This window comes from Arachis hypogaea, chromosome 4, assembly GCF_003086295.3.
Source record: "Arachis hypogaea cultivar Tifrunner chromosome 4, arahy.Tifrunner.gnm2.J5K5, whole genome shotgun sequence".
Taxonomy (NCBI): Eukaryota; Viridiplantae; Streptophyta; class Magnoliopsida; order Fabales; family Fabaceae; genus Arachis; species Arachis hypogaea.
Genome location: NC_092039.1, coordinates 121,839,907 through 121,861,445, shown reverse-complemented (window position 1 = coordinate 121,861,445; position 21,539 = coordinate 121,839,907). Strand labels below are relative to the sequence as shown.

Genomic DNA, 21,539 nt, shown 5'->3' with positions numbered 1-21,539 from the left:
TTACCTCTTCTAGGGTAATGATTTACCGCATTTACTTCAGAAAATGGGACGGCGTCAGCTGGGCGTGCTTTATAATTTTTTAAAAGTAACTCATTGTTGCGTTTAGCAACAAAAAAGACAAGCAATTAACTCAGAATATTTTTTAAATCTTTTTTCTCGATATTGCTGCTGCAGGAGCACATTCGAGGCATAGAAGGTCGAGAAAGTTTTCTCTAACATATCATTATCAGTTATCTTTTTTCCACATAATTTCATTCGTGAGGTGATTCGAAACATTGCTGAATTATATTCATTTATGAATTAAAAATCATGTAGACGCAAGTGCGTTCATTCATATCGGGCTTGAGGAAGTATCACTGTCTTTTGATGATTATACCTTTCTTCAAGGTCTTTCCATAGATTTGCAAGATCTTTTGATTTTAGATATTCATTTTTTAATCCTTCGTCAATATGAATGATAAACCCCGTTTTTAAAGTTTATCTTGTGTTGAATTTAGAGAGTTTTGTCAACTTGTCTCCCATTTATTCACTAGAATAGCATGGTTTTGTAAATTCTCCTTTAATTGTGCTTGAATGTGAAAACATGCTTTGTGGGTCTTAAAATAGATAAATTTAATTCACCTTGATTCCATTAGATGCCTTGATATGTTTGTTAAGTGATTTCAGGTTTATGAGGCAAAGATTGGAACTGAGGGAATGAAGAAAAAGCATATAGAAATGGAGAATTCATGAAGAAATGAAGGAATTGCAAAGCTGTCAAGCCCGACCTCTTCGCACTTAATCGATCATAACTTGAGCTACAGAGATCCAAATGAGGTGGTTCTAGTTGCGTTGGAAAGATAACATCTAGAGTTTCAAAACAATATAAGATTTTTCATAGTTGCAATGCGTTTAGGGATGCGTACGCATACTATATGCATACGCGTCGATGCTGTACGTGACTCACTTAAAGAAAACTCATGGCCAGCGATTTCTGAAACATTTTGGACCCAATCCAACTCATTTATGATGCTATTTAACTCGAGGATTGAAGGGGAATGAACAAGTTAGTTACCAATTAGTTTAGTTTTAGTTTAGAGTTAGTTTTTAGAGAGAGAAGCTATCTCTTCTCTCTAAGAATTAGGGTTCTTAGTTTTAGATCTAGATCTCTCTCTTCTCTTGCTTCAATTTTCCTTTTCCATCTTTAATTCTTCTCTTGTAATTGTAGCATTCTACTTCTCTTATAATTTTTTTGTATTGTTAATTGTAGTTTATGAATTCACTTGTAGATCTACATTTTTTCTCAATGCAATTGGTAAATTCTTGCATTGGTAAATTCTTTGTCGTTTCATGATTGTTTTGTTTCTCTATTGTTAATCTCTTACTTTTGTAGTTAGAACTCTCTTTAATTCTTGCAATTCATGTGTTTACCTTTATTGCATTTTATGTGTTTGATGAAATGCTTCTATTAGTTGTGAGTTAAATTTTGTTCCTCTTGGCTTTGGTAGAGTAATTGGAGACTTTTGAGTTATCAAACTCCTTTGTTGATTGATAATTGAAAGTTGCTAATTAATTTAAATTCCACAAACTCTAGTCTTTCCTTAGGAGTTGGTTAGGACTTGAGGAATCAAATTGATTCATCCACTTGACTTTCCTTCATAGTTAGAAGTTGACTAAGTGGAAGCAATGAACAATTCTCATCACAATTGATAAGGATAGCTAGGATAGGACTTCTAGTTCTCATACCTTGCCAAGAGCTTTCTTAGTATTAGTTTATTTCCTTTGCAATTTACAATCCTTGTCTCTTATTCCAAAAACCCCAAAATATACAACTCATAACCAATAACAAGAACACTTTATTGCAATTTCTAGGGAGAACGACCTGATGTTTGAATACTTCGGTTTATATTTTTAGGGATTTGTTACTTGTGACAACCAAATTTTTGTATGAAAGGATTATTGTTGGTTTAGAAACTATACTTGCAACGAGAATTTATTGTGAAATTCTAGACCAAACAAGAAGCCAATCATCAATGATGACGAAAGAAGATCATGGCTTTGGTTTTATCCTTTTGAGATGCATTATTTTCAACCTTAAAGGCATCTCCAAAATCCATTGAATCAAGATAAATTTCATCATCTAGTATCCATGATAAATAGTTATTTCCATATATATCAAGGGCATTAAATTTAAGATGAGAGAGTTTTGACATAATAAAAATTTGTTATCTGAATCTTCCTAAAATTTGATAAGAGTCTCGTACTGATAACGTGTTGTAAAATAAATAAATAAGGAAGAGAAAATAGATATAAAATAAAGAAGCATAAATAGATAACTTTAATATTAATATTCACCAATATAATTATCTCAATATAATAAAAATAATTTATATATATCTACTAATATATGTAACAACTTATTTATAAAAGAGAGAAAGAGAATAATAGTATATGAAAAAGGAGAGAAGTGATTTTATTGTTTACATGTAGCTTTGACATCAGTTCATGCCTATTTATATACGTACAATAATAGTATTGCCTTTTTATTTCATTAATTTCAATCTATAATGAAAAAATGAATTCTCATCCTAAAAAGAGTGAACCACCTATTAAACAAACATCCACATACTTATCTCAATGACAGAAGATTTATGTTTAACATGAGTTTAGAGTTCAGTGTTAAAAAGTAGTTATTGAATTTTCACTTTAGTCTTTAAAACAGTGGTTAAGAATATAATTATTTTGAAATTGTATCAATTTTGTTATTCTGAAATTGTAGATTATGATAAAAGAATTATAGAGTTAAAAAAATTATAGAGGATAAAAATTTCTACTGATTAAAAAATTAATATCTATAAAAAATGAAGTAAAAGAAATAGAATAGTGGGTGAAAGAAATATTATGTTATATATTTTAATTGTCACTAATTAATTATTAAATTATATAAAAGAAATAGAATGGATAAAGAAAAAAGAGAAATAAAAAAAGAAAAAAGTCCTTCATTTTAAATTTTTATCTAATGAGCGAATAATATTACTATTTTAGTGATAAAATTAATAAATAATAAATTTTAATTATCTTAATTTAAATGTCAAATAAATTTTTAATTTAAAACTATATACCTAACATGCTATCTTATGCTAATATTAGATCATAAAATTATTCAACTAAAAAAATCATATGTCAATAAAATTGGACACAATTTAATATATATGCTAAAGTTTATCAATTATTTTTCAATTTTCCATATAGATGTGCTATCAAACGCAAACAAATTCAAGGGATTTTTTTTACCGCATTTGGATTTTGAATCCTTTTTAAGTTTTAATATGTAGTTTGTGTTTTTATGCTCAAAAGAATTGAAACCAAGCTAAACACAGCCATCAACCTCATATGCCTTTTTCTTTTTCCTTTTTGGGTGTACAAGCAGTAGATGAGACTCATAAGTCATAACTATGTCATTAATAATGGTTTTTTTTTTCTGAAAATATGTATATATATATACATATACAGGGTTGTTCTTATCCTTATCCAAATCAAAATATCCAGATATAAACCTGAAGTGGAATACTTTCTACTTAGTAACCATGGACCTCATTCATGGGTACAATCTCTATAGACTTGCATCACTTTCACTCTTATATTTTCCCATCTTACAATCTTTAATTTAATTATACATGTAGGTGCATCACTTTTGAACTAATTTAGATTAGTTTAGAAATCATTAACTTATTTAAATAAATATCATAAATTTAAAATGTGTTTTGTGCAGATAATAAATTATTTACTAACGATAAATTTTCTGTTTAATTATTCTGTTGGTCTTATAATTTCACGAAATTTTTAATTAATTTTTTATACTTTTTTTTAATTGAATTCTTGTACCATTTTTAATTGAGTTTTTATACTTTTTTTTATTTGAGTTACTGCACCAAATTTTTTTAATTGAATTCTTATACAATTAAGTTAATTACTATTAAAATGAACCTAATTAAAAAAATTAGTATAAAAACTCAATTAAAAAAATATATAAACTTAATTAAAAATTTTATAAAATTATAAAAACTAATAAAATAATTAAATAAAATTTTAATCAGCAATAAATTAATCTTTAAATTATGGAATCGAAAATAACGTGTGGAATCACAAGATATATACATCACTTTCGCTCCTATATTATTTTTCAGCTTTATTTTATTGACTTAATGCAAAATAGGAAAAAATTGCTACGGATTATTCGGGTCCAATAATTATTTTATGGAGTTGAATTAGGAGTAGTTCACATCATGCATGATGAAGAGGCAATGATTGGGACTTTGCATATTAACTTTTTTTTATATACAAGAGAGAGTTATTTTATTTTTCTCTTTTGCCATAAGCTCCTCTCACTCTCATGTCTCTTACCCACCAAATCTTTCACAGATCTTTTGAAAGTGTTTATTCACGTGCTTCTGGCCACGCCCATCTTTTCAATCTACATGCTATTATTTTATTTTTTTATAATATTATTATAATTATCGAAATCCTCAGATTTCTTTTGCCTGTCCCTTTCCTTATCTCCAACTTCTGGCAATCTTTTTCTTGTTTTCCAACATTATTTTTTTTATTAAATTTAATTCTAAAACGGGTTGAAACTTGAAAGTGCACAGTGCTATCCCTGATATATATTAATAAAAAAACAGATATTTTTATATTCCTACGCGTACAGTTATGATGTCGTGTATCCAATTAGTCAAAATAAATTTTATTTTAAAATAAAAAATTTAGTTAATATCTATTTACTTTTTTGTTTCTATATTGAAATAGTAGTGATGTTTTTTTGAAATGTGGACTATTAGAGTGTTATTCTCAAATATGAAATTGTTTAATTAAAAAAGTAGAAATCGAATCATCCAATTTATTAAAAATACAGAAATCAAACCGTCTGATTTGTATAAGTATAGAAATCGGATCGTCCGATTTGTGTTAAAAAAAATTAAAAAATTTGAGGTATAAAAATCGAACGGTCCAATTTGTGTACTCTAAATTTTTTTAATTTTTTAAACACCAATCAGACAGTTCAATTTGTGTTATTTTTACAATTTAAAAAACACTAAAAATTACCATATTAAGATATATCACTCTTACTATTTTTATATCTAAATTTTTTAACCAATATCTATTTATTACATATTAAAATTACAATTCATAAAAATTATTGTTTCTGTCGACTTGAATAATTATAGTCTAAAAAAAATAATCATTAAAATAGAGCAAAATATTTTATTTTTAATTTGATTTTTATATATTATCAATATAATATAGTTTTATACATATATTTAATTATATATATTTTCATATTAATTGTATAAATAATACTCATTTAATAATTAAATGAATATATAAATTATTTTATATTATCAATATATAAAAATATTTTTTTAAGAAAAAAAAAACAAAATACATTTAACAAGCATTTTTGAGAGATTATACCGTAACAATAAACCATGTTAGAGGAATGAATCTTTTGCTTAAGATAAAGGAGGAAAAAGTTACTAAAATCAACACATGCATCTTTTTAAAAGGTCAAAATAATCCTTTTTAATTTGTACTACTAAAAGATAAGATGCTATCTAATATACTTCCCATCTCAAATCTCTAGTAACCAAACATGCATGTTCCAAGTATGCATTTAATACTTTCAGACAATTGTTATTTTGCATGTTATGCATTCTTAAATTGTAATAAGATCAGACCGTTATCCCTGACTCTATTTATGAAATTAGATTTCTATTGACTTTAATTTAATCACAAAGTTAAAACAGTAACGTTTAGCTATCATCCCCCTAAACCACATAAAAAATTATTATTAGTAGAAATTTTAAATATTTTTTAATAAATATATTAAAATTTTGTATTTTTAATAAAAAATTTTAATTTATAATTTTATCATGTATTTTAATTGCACATGTTAATTAAATCATAATAAAAGTAGAAATAAATGATTAAAATAATATTTAAAAATTTATATTGTTGATAAAAATAATTTCAAAAGATATTAATAATAAATAAATTAAAAAAACAATAATACGATAAAATAAACCACATAAAAAGTATATATTCTAAAAAAATTTAAAAATCAGATTTTAATGTAATTTTTAACAAATATTATTAAAAACTTATAATATTTTTTTTTAAATTTAATAATTTTATATTAAATATTTTTTTTGTGAATGATTAAAATTTTTAAAAATAAAAAATATTTAAAAATTAAATTTTATTAAATATTTTTTGTGTATTTTTTAAATATTTATTTAAATATTGTCATAAAAATTTAAATTAAATAAATAAATTATTTGTTAAATATAAATTTTTTATATTATTTGTAAAAAATATAATATTTATTGATTATTTTATCGTATTTTTAAATAATTTAAAAATTATTTTGTTGATGATATCTTTTAGGAATCTCTTGGTTTACTAGCTAAAATTTTTTATTATCGAATTATTAATGTGTAAAAAATGTTAAACATGTACCGCTTAACCAATCAACCTCATTGAGAGTTGGTTTTGAAATTTTGACCCTCATCATTTAATTTCGTAGAATTTAGATTCATTGGCGATAATGATAACAGAAAACTTTAACATCTCGAAAATTTCAAAATATTAATAAGTCATGGTGGCACAAAACCAGCATTGAATTGTGGACAATTGATATCAATTAATCGTCGTTAGCTACTTGTAACTAGATAAACATGTTTTCATTTTCAATAACAGTAGAAAAAGAGTTAAGGTAATCAAATCATTTTATCTCGATCATTAATATGTATGCGAAATGCGAGACATTTATTAATTTTTTTGTGCATAAGGTATAAGACCAATAAACAGGGTTGAATAATTAAGTTACTCAATAAAAATGGTGAATTTTAAATAAAAATTATTAGAATCAATTATTTGAAGAATTGAAAGACGACAATGCAACCAAGGGAGAATAATTTTAATTTTAATAAATACATAATAAATATAAAAATTCAAATTTTCTATCTTTTTATAATTTTTTAATTAATAATTTTATTTTGTATTTTTAGAACAAATATTAGTTAAATCCAGAAAAAAATAGATCTTCATATAAAGGGTTGATATTTTATGAGAAATATTTCAACTTTATGTGATGTGTATTTATCAAAATTAAAGTAAAACTATTTTCATAATTAATTATGAATATAATCATATTTTTCCAATTGTTTGAGTAATCAACTTTTATGTTTGAGTGAATTACTCGAGTTATTTAAAAGTACTACACAAAAAATATTTAAATAATAAAGTACAAACATCTAATTTTTCATAGAAAAATTTGTACCATAATAATAGCATAGTTTAACAAGTCATATTTATAAATAGAGTTATACAACGTGTATACTAAAATTAATCACCAAAGTCAGCTATCAGTATAAAATATATGTTGGAATATAAATACACATTGAAAATAAATTAAATCACACATTTATTTATACATAAATATCTTAATAACTAATTTTAATGGCTGATTTTAGTATACAAAAAATATTTTTGTTATAATATAAATATTTTTCTATAGAAAATGCCTTAAATCTAAAGAAGGTAAGCAAAGTTAAATATATGTGTTTATCTATATAATTTGAGCTATTTTTATCACGAAAAATCTTATCTTCTAATAAATATTTAAAGTTTTGAGCGAAAATTAGTGTGTGATTTAAAAATATAATAACGAGTATATTTTATTGTTATGATCTAAGTTTTTATTGTTGAACATGATAATTAATTTTTTTGACGAAGTAAATATAAATATAATATAAATATATTGCATGAAACAAATAAAGCTAACTTGTAACTTATTAGACTACCTAAAAATAAAATGTAAAATTGTTTATATAAAAGTAATATGAGAATAGTTGATGGTCCATTAGAGAGTGAAGCACACGCGCTGCCTACCACCATTGATATGGAGTTCTTAAGGGTCTGGTTGAATCCATACAAAAGAGAGCCCCACAGCTTCGCAAAATCAGGTATCTTACAACTTTTCCATAATAATAATATGCCACCCCATTGTCTATGTTTCAACTCAATTGTCTCCTTCCAATTCTATTGCATATAATTCTTATATTTGGAGTGCTACAAGACTATGCTAAAGGAATAAGGATATATACAATTATTCTAGTCATCGTTTATATAAACTACAAAATTAACCATTATCAACAATAACATATATTCAATTATAAAAATGGGACATATTGTTGTATTTTGATTTTTGATGGCAATACTGAAGATTAGGTATATATGATGTTGAGTAATTAAACCATGAAAGTATGCTAATTTCGCCTATTACTTTGTGGATTGAGCAATGAACAAAAACTTAAAAAAAAAAAAAAACCCTCAATTATATTGTCTCCTGTAAATCCGTTCTCATATATTTTTTAAATTTTATTATTTTCTTTTATATAATCAAACATTAATTTATAGAAATTGATATTAGTAGTTGAAGTTATGGTATTCATGTAATACTATTTTTGAATGTAAGATATAAATCATATGTATTTTTAATCTTAAAAATATAAAAAATATATTTTTTATTTTTAGAGAAAATGACAAATAGCTTTTTGACCTTTTGGCCGCAAACATTTAAATTTTTGACTTTTTAAAAATCTGGACATATCGATTCCTGGATTTAATTTGTCCCATTTTAAAATTCTTTCACGTGTGTATCCGTATATCAGCCACGTCAATACAATGAAAGTCACGTTTGATTTTTTTGTTAGATCTGACAAATCTAAGTAAATAGAAGAATCGATGTGTCCAAATTTTAAAAATATCAGAAATTTAAATGTATTTTCAAATCCGTAAATTAAAAAGTCAAAGACCTATTTATCTTTTCTTCTTATTTTTAATTAGAAGGTTAAGAATATTCTTTCGAGGGTGTATTTTCTATTTTATAAACAAATTATTGAAATAAAACAAGAAATACCCTACACTTATGTCATCCATGACATCCAAATTCCTACACTTCGTCTTTAGCAACCCAGTTACTTATAAAACCTAAGTTATGAGAAACTTATAAATATGAATTAGGATCACTTACCAAAAAAAAAAAAATTAATGGTATTTCCTTTTTTTATTATCTTTTTCCTTTAAATTGTTATTCTGATGATGAGTTAATGTTACTCGTACATGGTATTATTATTAAAAATAATAACAATAGAGGGATAATAACTCAAAATATTTTTATTTAATTTAATATATATAATTTATGTATGTAATATATAATTACATATTTATTATATCTAATAATTTTATTTGATTATTTTACTGATAATTAACAAATATATAATAAGATAATTTTATTTGATTATTTCTGACCAATTTTTTATTATATTCTAATATGTTTGCATTGAAAAGGTGTTTATATGATAGTAATACTCAATTTATTTTTATCCCCAAAAAATAATCTTAAAATTTAAATAAATTGCCAATTCATCTTTTATATAAATCCTTATTTAGCTATAAACAATAAAACAATTATATAAAAAAAACTATTAGTCATAAACACTGATAATTTATCTTTCAAAAAGAATTGATAATTTATAATTAAGTGTAAGAGAAAATATATATATTTATCTAAATTTTAACAATAGACATGTCATTTTTTTTCATGATTGAGAAATTAAAGTCATTTTCTAAATGATGATTTTATTATTATTGTGGGAGTAAACTAGCATCCAAAAAATGTTGTCCCTCGTCATAACCATGATAAGGTGATGATGATGATTCCAAGCATGTCGTGTCATATCTCGTGACACAAACGTGACTATATAAACATATATTTTTTCCTTTTTCCTTAATTCCACCCTTTAATTTCTGGTCAAAATTCCACTACCGAAAATGAAGCTGCTTTATATGCAACAAGTCCAACAGAACTAGTTAGTAAAAGGCAATTAAGCTCCGTTACAATCTATCAATTTTCACATCATATCATATAACTATAACTATTTCTTTAACTTAACCATGGTTAAAAATGGACCAGAGTGGTAGTGAAAAGAAAGAATCCAAAAGCATATATAGAGCTCAAAAGCCTAGGATAACCATTTAAGTCATCATTGAACCAATTTGTCACTCTGACCAAAGTCATACATAACTCTTATACCCTCTTAATTCTTTTTTCATTTTCTTCTTCTCTTTTCTCATGTATATATACATATAGTACAACCCATCATCCTTCAAAAAATTGGAAAAAAGAAAAAGAAAAAGAAAAAAAGCACAACCACCACCCATTTTGTTCCATTTTGCTCTTTCCCCAAACAAAGATAGACTCTTCAACCAAAACTCTTTCAAGCAGAAAACCACACATTGGTTAATTTTCTTTGTTTCTTTGTTTCTTTCTCATATAAAAAATGGGTGAGAAAGATATTGGTAATGAAGATGTGGGGTTGAGTTTGAGTTTGAGTTTGAGTTTGGGAAGAGGATGTTCTTCATCTCCGCCACCTTTGAAGCCACAAAGATCGGTTCCTATGAATAACATCAACGAGAAGAGTTCATGGAATGAGTTGTTTCAGTTATTACCACAAGGTACGAGGTTCTTGTGTTGTTTGTTGTTTCTCATCTTTTCTAATTTTTTATTATTATTTTTTGGTTTCTAGATTCCTCCGGAACTCTCTTTTCTATTTTTAAAAAGAATTTAAAGCTCTTTTTTTTAGAAAAAATTTAACTTGATTTTTCTTCCTTTAAGTCCAATTATTTTAAAACACTATTATATTTTTCTTCTTTTCATGAGTAAAGATACCACTTTTATTTGGTGAGTATGCAAATCATGCAGTCCAGAACTAAAGATATTCTATTTAATTTTCTCTGTGCTTTTATTTCTTAATTTTTTGCTTCACAAATTAACAAATAATCCATGCATTAGAAATAATATTATTTTATTTAGTTATATCTTCTATTTCAAAAACTCAATTGAATAAATTTATTTATTTAATTATTTTTCTCTATAGATTTATTCATGTATTCAATTTCCACACAAAACAATATATAATATATAAATGCCATCTGCTATTCATTTTAATTACAGCAATGCCACTGACTGAAAAACTAAACATGCAAAACGCAGTAGATAGGAGCACAGATATGAGGCCGTTATTTGGTGGAGGAATCAACATGAATTCGATGCCGTCAACGGCGGAGTCTCCGCCGGATTGCAACCAGGACAACCGTGATTCATCGCCAAACAACAGCAGTTTATCAAGTGGCAGTGGCTGCAAGCGAAGCGAGAGAGAAGAGGACAATGGCGCTGCGGTTGCCGGCATCGAATTGGCGTCGTGCTCGCGGGGAAGTGATGACGAGGATGGCGGCGGCGGAGAGGCGGCGAGGAAGAAGCTGAGGCTGACGAAGGAGCAGTCGATGTTATTGGAAGAAACGTTCAAGCAGCATAACACACTGAACCCGGTTAGTGTCTAGTGGCTTATATTTGAGGGTAGTTTTGGGATTTCCTGAAATTAATTAATTAGTTTTTTTTTTTTTTTCAATTTTCAGAAACAAAAGCAGACATTGGCAAAGGAATTGAATCTGAGAGCCAGACAGGTGGAGGTGTGGTTCCAGAATAGGAGAGCAAGGTAAGGTTATCACTTAATGCTTTTTTGGGGCATTCTTGGTAATTCACATATGATGAATTGATGATCATAATTTCTATTTGAAAAATGCTATTTGTCTTTTAAAATTCAATTTTTGATCCATTTTTTTAAAATTTATTATTATTTAATTAATTTAAATACTCATTTTTACGTATTAGTTGTTTAAAAAATCAAGAAAATTACTTACTTTCTTTTTTCTAAAAACTTAATAAATAATAATATTTAAAAAATACCTAGTTGGATTGTTTTCATTTCATACAATAAGTTGAAATAAAAAATACAAAATATAATTAGTGTTCAAATAAGGTGTGGTGTTATATTATTTTTATTGACATAATATTATCTATAATTAAATATTTTTATTTTTAACTAATAAATGGTACCGTTTGAATTGGCAAATGTGTTTTAATATGCTGAACTCAAATTGATGTGTATATATATATATGGTATAATGATAAAGATGATGAGTAATGTCAAGCAATCTATACTATAGTGTACACGATGATTTTTAATGTAATTATTTTGTGAACCAAATACTTCTAGATTTACATTCCAATATAAGTGATATAGAATTCGATCACATAAAAAAGATTACACTAATAACACATTTAACTCCTAATAACATATATATTTCATTATTAGTACTAAGAACATGACAATATATCATCTGAAAATAAAAGAAAAAAGTACTGATAACGCATCTAAATTAAGTCCTAAGTCCTAACATATATTTCATTATTTGTACTAAAAAAACTGTTATCTTTTTTTTTTTTGTTTCCCACTAATTTCACGTGTGAAGTTTTGAATGAGATACACATAGACTCAGAGAAATGTTTTGTTCTTCCTCTTTAATTTGTAATTACTCTTTTAACTGTCGATTGTAATCAAAGCAACTTTGACTATATATAACTTAAAAATTAATAATGGGTTTTGACTTTTGACTCGCATCTTTGGTGAGAGTGATCAATGACGCATTTATTATTGATTATGTGACAAAATTTTTTTTAAAAAAAAACAGCATTGTCAAATATGGAACACATGTAATGAAAATATGATTAATGAGGCGAATTGTACAATGATTGACATGTTAATATTGTGGATTTGTGTTTTTTTTTTTTATATTCAATTTATTTGGGTATAATTTGTATCTAGATTGAAAAAAAAAGTAACAAACAAACTCAAATTATTTTGATCCAATAAATACAGGACCAAGTTGAAGCAAACAGAAGTGGATTGTGAATACTTGAAGAGATATTGTGAGAATCTAAGTGAAGAGAATCGGAGGTTGCAAAAAGAAGTGCAAGAGCTTAGGACATTGAAGCTATCTCCACAGCTCTACATGCATATGAACCCTCCAACAACTCTTACAATGTGCCCTTCTTGCGAGCGTGTCGCCGTCTCCTCCGCCTCGTCCTCTGCCTCCACCACTCACGTGCCGGCACTACAAAGTAATTGCAACAACTCGTTGGGTCCAAACATCCAGCGGCCGGTGCGCGTCAACACTTGGCCATTTGACAGCCGCGTCAACACTTGGCCATTTGACAGCCCAATTTCGCGGCCGTAGTGATCAATCTTCATCACTTCTCTTAAGATTCAGCATTGTGTCGAGGAAAATTTTAGTTGCTAGACAGAAATGCATCAAATGTGAAGTAAGAGAAAGATAGCACACTTAATTATTGTGGTTATTATTAGGATCAAGAATGGTTCTATTTTGGCATTGACATAAGTTTTAGTTAACTTTTCAGGATCACACTAGTGGTTTCATATGCTGATGAATAGTGTTTTTTAGCTTTTATTAGTTTAAACCTGTTTTGTTGAAAAAAAATATTGAAGAAAACAATTACAATATACGGTGTTTTCTCATCATAGTATTATGTTGTTCCTAGCACTTGCTAAAGAAAAAAAAAGGTGGGGATTATGTGAATATTGGAGAGGGTGGAACGGTTGGTAAAATATTTTAACATGATAATCAATAATTGTAATATCTCAATTAGAAATAATTATTTTCTAGTTTTGCTTATTAGAGCACTTCAATTATATTGTAGTTTAAGATTTTATTTTTTTTTTTGTGTTATGTTTCCCTTTCTTATTGTATGGAGGCAGGGTGAGTCATACTGTGATATTTCTATTGGCTACTTTTGGTGATTGATTCTGTTATTAAAGTTGGAATTATAAGACCCAAAAAAAAAGGTTGGTATTATGATTAAACAAGAATTGATGATGGAGGGTATGTGGTTACCCACTAATAACAATGGTTACGTGACATGTGAATCTGAAAATTCCAAGTTTCCATTGGAAGCTAAACAAAGCAGAGTAGAAAGGTACCATGTGCTAAGGTTGCAGATTTTGGATCAATTGTTACTTTTTATAATTGATTGATTTCTTAACACTAAGGATAAAAGAGTGCAGAATCTAATGGAGAACTAGTAATAATAAGCTAAGAAAAAAGAAAAGTAAAAAAGAGTAGGATTTCTGACCTGATAGATCAATGACTAATTTGTTATGGTTTTATTTAAAGATTTATTGTTGTTCAATGAACTATTGTATATTTAAAATGATTTCAAATTTCCAATACTTGTTTAAATAAATGAGTGATGAGCTCATTACTGGAGTTGGTTTTAATATATAATAATTACTAATACACAGAAAAATTTAGATAAATTTAGATTGTATCCATAACAAGGATATTGATGAATGATTTCCAAGTTGTCACCTCAAAATTTTAGATTGTATCCATAGCAAGTAACAAAAATGTTTCAATTTCGACATTAAAAAAAAAAGGGTTTCAATTTGTTACCATACTTATCTTAGATCTCAATAATGAATCGAAAACCATACATATTATTGCTGAAGCATCCACATATTTCAACTATTTCTATGATCACTAAGAGAGGGACAAGTCTTTTGATGAGACTGTGACAGTGGTTGCTTTTCTGTAAATACTTGGACTTGGCCAGTTGGACATGATCAATTGTTGGCAGTACATTATTTTTGTTTGGTAAGACATCATTATTTTCCTCTCCACATGTTTGTATCTGTTGTTGTTAGATGATGCATCAAACCCTTTTACTTAGTCATTATCGGTAGTGACTATGTCTCCAGTGGAGTTGGTAACTTTCATGTGGTTTTTGTCTTCTTAGTGTATAGCCACTTTGTGGTACCAAAATTCATAGAGTAAATAGACAAAAATATATATGAAAAAATTTGCAGTGGAGAAAAGTATACATAAAATATCAAAAATATTAAAATATATTCAAAAGATTATTTTTGATAGACAAAAATGTCATGCCCTTAACAGGTTTATAAGATTTAAGGTGTACTTTTGTCCATCGAAATAAATCTTTCCAGTACTTTTATCCACCACAAATATTTTTATGTGTATTTTTGTTTATTTACTCAAATTCATATGTATACTATAACACTCATTATTTTGAAATTTTTGTTTATTTGGAATTTGAGTGAAATTTATGTAATTTCCTTCATTTATCCAATTTATACTCTGTATATTTTTATTTTCAATCATGTTATATGTTACATTTATAGAAAATTAGCTGTTAAATTAGTTATTTATATAAAATATATATTAGAGTATAAAATACAGATTAAAAATAAGTTAAACAATATGTATATTTATATACAATAATATAGTAGCTGATTTTTAAAGTACACATAGTATTTTTGTATTTTTTGCATATATTATTAATAAAGAACAGATAATTATCATGGTTATTTATGACAATAGAACATGATAGTTTACGGGAAATTACTAATCTAATTAATTATTAATAACATATTTTGTTTGGTTAATTAATTAACAAATAAAAATCCCATACATATTTATTATTGCATTATTTGAGAGCTACATGTCATGCCAACTGTGATCTATAGGATACCCTTCTGGATCATCAATTCAGTTTGTCTTAGTTCTCTTTTGCTTTGGTGATATTCGATATGCAAAGTTCCTATACCAAAATTATTGTACCATTGGGGAGATTAATGATATGAGATGTGCTTCTATGTTCCTAGATATGTCTCCATCCTAAAATTCACAACATTACTTCTATGATAAGTGCAGACGTAATGTTATGCCTCTTATGGTCTGGGCTTACAATGGCCCAAATGCTATAAACTTCTTAAAGTTTCAAAGAATAATGCAAAGTACCAAAGCCTATAGTATAAAAGAGCCCAAACCCCAAAAAAGGAAAGCAGAGATAATGTTGGTCCAAAAAATACAAGTAAAAGCATAATAATTGTTTTCCTTCACATTCTTTGAGGCTTTGAGCCTTTGATAAAAACCTTTATAAAGTGTGCTTCTAATCCATGATATTACATTAAGAAAAATCATACTATTTCAGCATTTTCCATAAAATAAAAATTAACTAAAAATAACACAAACTTTTTTAAAAAAAGTGAAGGAAATTAAATCAATAAAAGTTAAATCTAAGATAACAGTTGAATAGAAAAATTTGAAAATTTACATGAAATTGGAATAATAAATCAAATACTTAAACCATGAAATTTTAACGTAATTTAAATATTGAAATCTTATAATTTAGTAGAACTTTTAAAGTTGCTAGGACGGTTTTAGAAAGTAAGTTAAATAAGTTATGTAATAATTTATGATTATGTTAGGTGTACGTTAAAATTAGTTACTAAAATCAGTTATTAGTATAAAATATAGAAAAAAATTTTATACTTATGTAAAAAATACATGAATGTTATTCAAGTAACTTTCTCTACACACGCGTTTCTCCACCCCACAGTCGTTTGTTATACACGCGCCTCATATAACATATCGCGTTTTCGTTCTTCTTCTTCTTTAACCTAATAATATTTGTCGTTCTCCTCTATTCGCGTTTTTCTTCTCTGTTCGTATTCTTCATTATTGATCTTCATTGAATTCAATGTGATAAACTCCGTCATTCTTCTTCTTCTTCGTTTTCTTCTTCGATCTATACTTCTGAATGGAAACAATGAATGATTCAACTTTAAATCAGTTGAATGAGGTTATTACGTTGAGACAGTTAGGGAATGATTGTTGCATACTATCACAATAATCTTAAACATTGAACAAAGTAAAAGGAGGTCACCGAACCGAACAACATTCATTTGATGAACCGAAATCACAAAGGCCACCGAACCGAGTAATGTACATGTGGTGAATAAATAGTAATCAACTTTCAATCAATAAGAATATTATTTCTCCTCCTCCTTCTTCTTCTTTCTTCTTCTTCTTCTTCTTTTTCTTATTCTTCTTCAACCTAATAAAATTTGTCATTTTTTTCTGTTCGCGTTTTTCTTTTCTGCTCGCATTCTTCATTATTGATCTGCATTGAATTCAACGTAATAAGCTCCGTCGTTCTTCTTCTTCCTTCGTTTTCTTCTTCGATCTACACTTCTGAATAGAAACAATGAATGATTCAACTTCAAATCAGTTGAATGAGGTTATTACGTCGAGACAGTTAGGGAATGATTGCTGCATGCTATCACAATAATATTAAACATTGAACAAAATAAAAGGAGGCCACCGAACCGAACAACATTCATTTGGTGAACCGAAATCACAAAGGCTACCGAACCGAACAATGTACATATGGTGAATAAATAGTGATCAACTTTCAATAAATAAGAATAGTATTTCTCTTCCTCTTCCTCCTCCTCCTCTCTTCTTCTTCTTCAGTTTAGTGGATAGTGTAACTAGGGCTTTGAAATTGGTTGTTACTCTGTTCAGTACTTCTTTTGCATGGAGAAATACTATTCTTGTTGATTGAAAATTGATCAACATTTATTCACCACATGTACATTATTCGGTTCGGTGGTCTTTGTGATTTCAGTTCACCAAATGAATGTTGTTCGGTTCGGTGGCCTCCTTTTACTTTGTTCAATGCTTAAAATTATTGTGATGCGTTTCGGAAGAATAATCCAAATCGCACTCATTCAACTGATTTTGAAGTTGATTCATTCATTATTTCAATTCAAAAGTCCAGATCGAAGAAGAAAACGAAGAAGAAGAACCACAAAGCTAATTACGTTGAAGTCAATCCAGATCCATAACGAAGAACGCGAGTAGAGAAGAAGAAGAACAAGAAAGAAAACGCGAGCAGAGGAGAACAGGGAAGCCTATAACACGAGCAGAGAAGAAGAAGAACCGAGGAAGAAGTAACGTTTTTTCATAATGAATGGGCACGTGTTTTCACTTTCATTAATGTGCGTGACTCTATTTGGGATTGGGCCAACTTGGTTACCTGATTACATGGATGTGTAGTACGTCCCTAAAACCTATATTGAAAATGAATTAAACAATATATATATTTATACACAAATATATAATGACTAATTTTAGTGATTAATTTTGATATAAAAATAATATTTTTAAATAATTTATGTGGATTTTATAGTGTCCTTCTAGAATACTTCTCTGTATTTTGAGTACCTTTATACCAATAAATAAATAAAAAGCAACCTTGATAATGGCACCCCAAGACCCAAATCTACGGCACTATGTTAATATTGTTTTTTTTTTTTTGAAAGATATGTTTAATGTTGTTTAATATTTAAGAAAAACAAAAATAATCTGAATCTTTTTCTTTTCAAAATGCCAACCTTGTCCCTTTGTTTCTCTCTGGATTCACCCTTTGTTTCTTTTCTTCAAAGTCTTCCTTGCTTCACTCACTCATTCCCAATTTCTTTCACATAAACACCACCGAGCTTCCATTCCTTCATCAATGGCGGATTCCACCGCCACCCCTTACACAACCACTAAACCTCATTCCCCATTCACCTCAAGGATCCACCATCCAAAGCCTTCTACCACCATCACCAGAAAAGGTAAGTCTTGCTCTGGTTTCATCCTCAAATGTATCTTCTTGTCACTGTTTCTCGTTGCTCTCCCCCTCTTCCCTTCACAAGCCCCTGACTTTGTGAGCCAAACGGTACTCACAAAGTTTTGGGAGCTTCTCCACCTTCTCTTTGTTGGAATTGCTGTTGCTTATGGCTTGTTCAGTAGAAGACACAATGTAGATTTAGAATTTGAGCCGTCACAAATTGATACAACTCAATCTGTTAGTAATAGTTTTGATAGTGTACCTAGTTCTTATTATGTGCCTAAGATGTTCCCTGATTCAGAAATTTCTGGTGGTGATGAGACTGAAAATCTTGATCCATGTGTTGTTGGGTATGATGATGACAAGAGAGTTGTCATGAATTCTTGGGATGCTAATCAGTATTTTGAAAATGGTGGTGCTGTTGGTGTTTTAGATGAACAGTACAATAAGCCCCAATTGCAAGATTCTAGTGCTGATGGTGGTTTTGGTTATTCTGTTGGATATGATGGGAACAATGTGGTTCAATCTTGGAATTCTGAGTACTATCATAGCGGGTCGGTGGTCATGGTTGCTCAACCATACAAAAGCATAGGTGAATTTGGTGGTCAGGTTGATGGTTATAGGCCTCTTGGGCTACCGGTTCGAAGTTTGAGATCGGTTCCTAAAGAGGTTGATGGTAATGGTACTAGATATGCCAATGAAAGTGATTGTAGTAGGGTTTCATCAAAGGGTTCGGATAAGGGTAGAGATAGGGAGTTTGGGGATCTGGGAGCTTCCAATTTGGATAATAGATTCAATGCTGGTAGTGGTGGAGCCTCTGCTTCTCCAATCCCTTGGAATTTGAGGCCTAGAAAGGTGGAAAGGGAAAAGAGGCATGGCAATGTAAGCCATCCTTCGCATTTTAGGCCTCTTTCGGTTGATGAAACTAAGTTTGAAGCGTTTGGTTCGAGGTCCTTACAGTCTTCAATGTCGTTTTCTTCCCTTCCCGGTATGTATTCTTCCTTTGATTCAATTCCACCGGACAATATGAACTTTCAGGAGGAAGAAATGAACAAAAGAGAGACTTCTTTATATGTGCCTGCTTCAGAGAAAATGAATTTTCAAGAGGAAGATACAATGCCAAAGACTTCTTATGTGCCGCCTGCTGTAGAAAATATGAGTTTCCCAGAGGAAGATAAGAGACAAAGGAAGACTTCGTTTGTGCCAGCCTCTCAAATTGCAAATTTCCATGAAGAGGATACAGGGCAAAGGAAGAAATACTATGTGCCTGCTTCTGAAAATTCGAATTTCAAAGAGGTAAATTCGGGAAAGAAGATCTCCCAGGCATCTTCTTCGAGAAACAGAAGGGTGAAAACTAAAGGAAAATATGCTGCCGTTTCTTATCCTTTGAATTTCAGGCCAATTCCAGTTGATGAAACTCCGAATGAATCACATGGTTCACAGCCTTTCCAGTCCATGGAACCATTCACTTCCCACACAAGTATGCATTCTTCCTTGGGTTTGAGTTCATCAGATAACATGAACGTCCAACGGGAAGATATGGAACAACAGAAAATGTCTCCTGTTCATGTATCAGAGAATATGAATTTCAAAGAGGAAGAAATGGCGCAAATGAAGATTCCATATGTGCATGACTCTGAAGATGTGAATTTCCAAGAGGAAGATATGGAACAGCAAAAGACTTCTTGTGTGTCTGCTTCGGAAAATACAAATTTCCAAGAGGCAGAATCAGGAAAGGTTACCGAGGCATCATCTTCAAGAACTGCGAGGATGGGAGCTAAAGGAAAACGTCCAGCTGTTTCTCATTTAATGCCAACATCTGAAACACAATTTGAATCACTCAGTTCGAGGTCTTTCCAGTCTATGGGATCTTTCTCATCTAGAGCTTCCTTAGATTCTGTTTCTTCGGAAAACATGAACTTGCAGAGGGAAGATTTAGCAGAAAAGAGAAGTCCTCATGGTTCTTATTCAAATTCATCATCACCTCAAGCTAGAAGTGACGGTGAAACTTCACTGCGACCATCTCATGCTCATGCTCGTGGGTATAGTATTGGTTCTTTGCTAGAAGATGACATGAAGAGTGATATGAATGATGACTTGAGGAATCTAATGGGGAATCCAGGCGATCGGCCGGAGAACAAAAAGTTAGGGATGCATGCTTTGCAGTTAGACTCGGGAGAGCCTACAAGCCTTGCAAAATCTTCATCGAGGGGAAAATCGGTTAGAACTAGAAGAGCAGGTGGATTGACTTCATGGGCAATGAGAGTGGGAGAAACACCTAGCAAGCAAACCGATGAAAAGGTCGAAAAGAAGCCGAGTATTGTTGAGTCAGTACCAATGAGAAAAGATAAAGTGAAAGTTGATGAAGTTGATCTTTCATTGAAAGAAATCAGTAAGAAAAGTTTAGAGTCTTATCCTCCTAAGCCAGAGTTTGTATTTTCTAGTCATCTTAAGAGAGATAAACCGGAACCATCCAAGAAAGTGTCCAATGAAGATTTGGATATTGATCTTGATCTTGAGGATATTCAGATGAGCTCAGATGATGAAAGGATGTCTGAATGCATCAACGATTCGGGACTGGATTCTGAAGTGGACAAGAAAGCAAGCGAATTTATAGCAAAGTTCAAAGAGCAGATTAGACTTCAGAAATCAGGGTCAGTTGAAAGATCAAAAGGACAAAAGATCATGGGAAACTATATCAGGTGATTTGTAAAACTATTGTACTCCAATTGTTTCATTGAGCTTTTTTCATTTTGGATTTTCTTTTCTTGATTTTGTGTATTCAACGAAGTTCCAATTCTGTTATTTTGTGGAAGCAGGTATTCCACTTAATTTATTCACATACAACTAATATATTTCTTTCTTATTTTGGTTTTGGTGCCATGGTTTCTTTCTCAAGTTAAAATTCATCATTTGCATTGTGTTTCTGCAACATAATTAAGTAGTGCATATTGCTTCTGGGAACCTTAAAATTGTGTATAAACACATCTTTATGTGATTGTTGAAATCTTGTCTTGTGCTGTCACCTAACATAGTTAAACATTTTAGGGGATTTGATCCTTTATAAATTTGTGTGAGGCTGTTAATTTCTTGTATTTTA

The 21,539-nt window shown here is 29.1% G+C and overlaps 1 protein-coding gene and 1 pseudogene across 1 annotated transcript; both read left to right on the top strand.

Annotated features, from left to right (window-relative positions):
- The first annotated feature begins 9,918 nt into the window (after nucleotides 1-9,918).
- Nucleotides 9,919-13,635, top strand: LOC112797720 (homeobox-leucine zipper protein HAT4-like; annotated as a pseudogene).
- A 4,496-nt stretch (nucleotides 13,636-18,131) lies between these two features.
- On the top strand, nucleotides 18,132-21,305 carry LOC112797719 (uncharacterized). The gene has a single exon (XM_025840787.3). It carries the CDS (start codon nucleotides 18,341-18,343, stop codon nucleotides 21,143-21,145), a length of 2,805 nt encoding a protein of 934 aa, XP_025696572.1. The 5' UTR covers nucleotides 18,132-18,340; the 3' UTR covers nucleotides 21,146-21,305.
- The last annotated feature ends 234 nt before the right edge of the window (nucleotides 21,306-21,539 follow it).

Excerpts from the sequence above, each read along its gene's own strand:
- LOC112797719 (XM_025840787.3), top strand. The coding sequence starts at position 18,341 with ATGGCGGATTCCACCGCCACCCCTTACACAACCACTAAACCTCATTCC.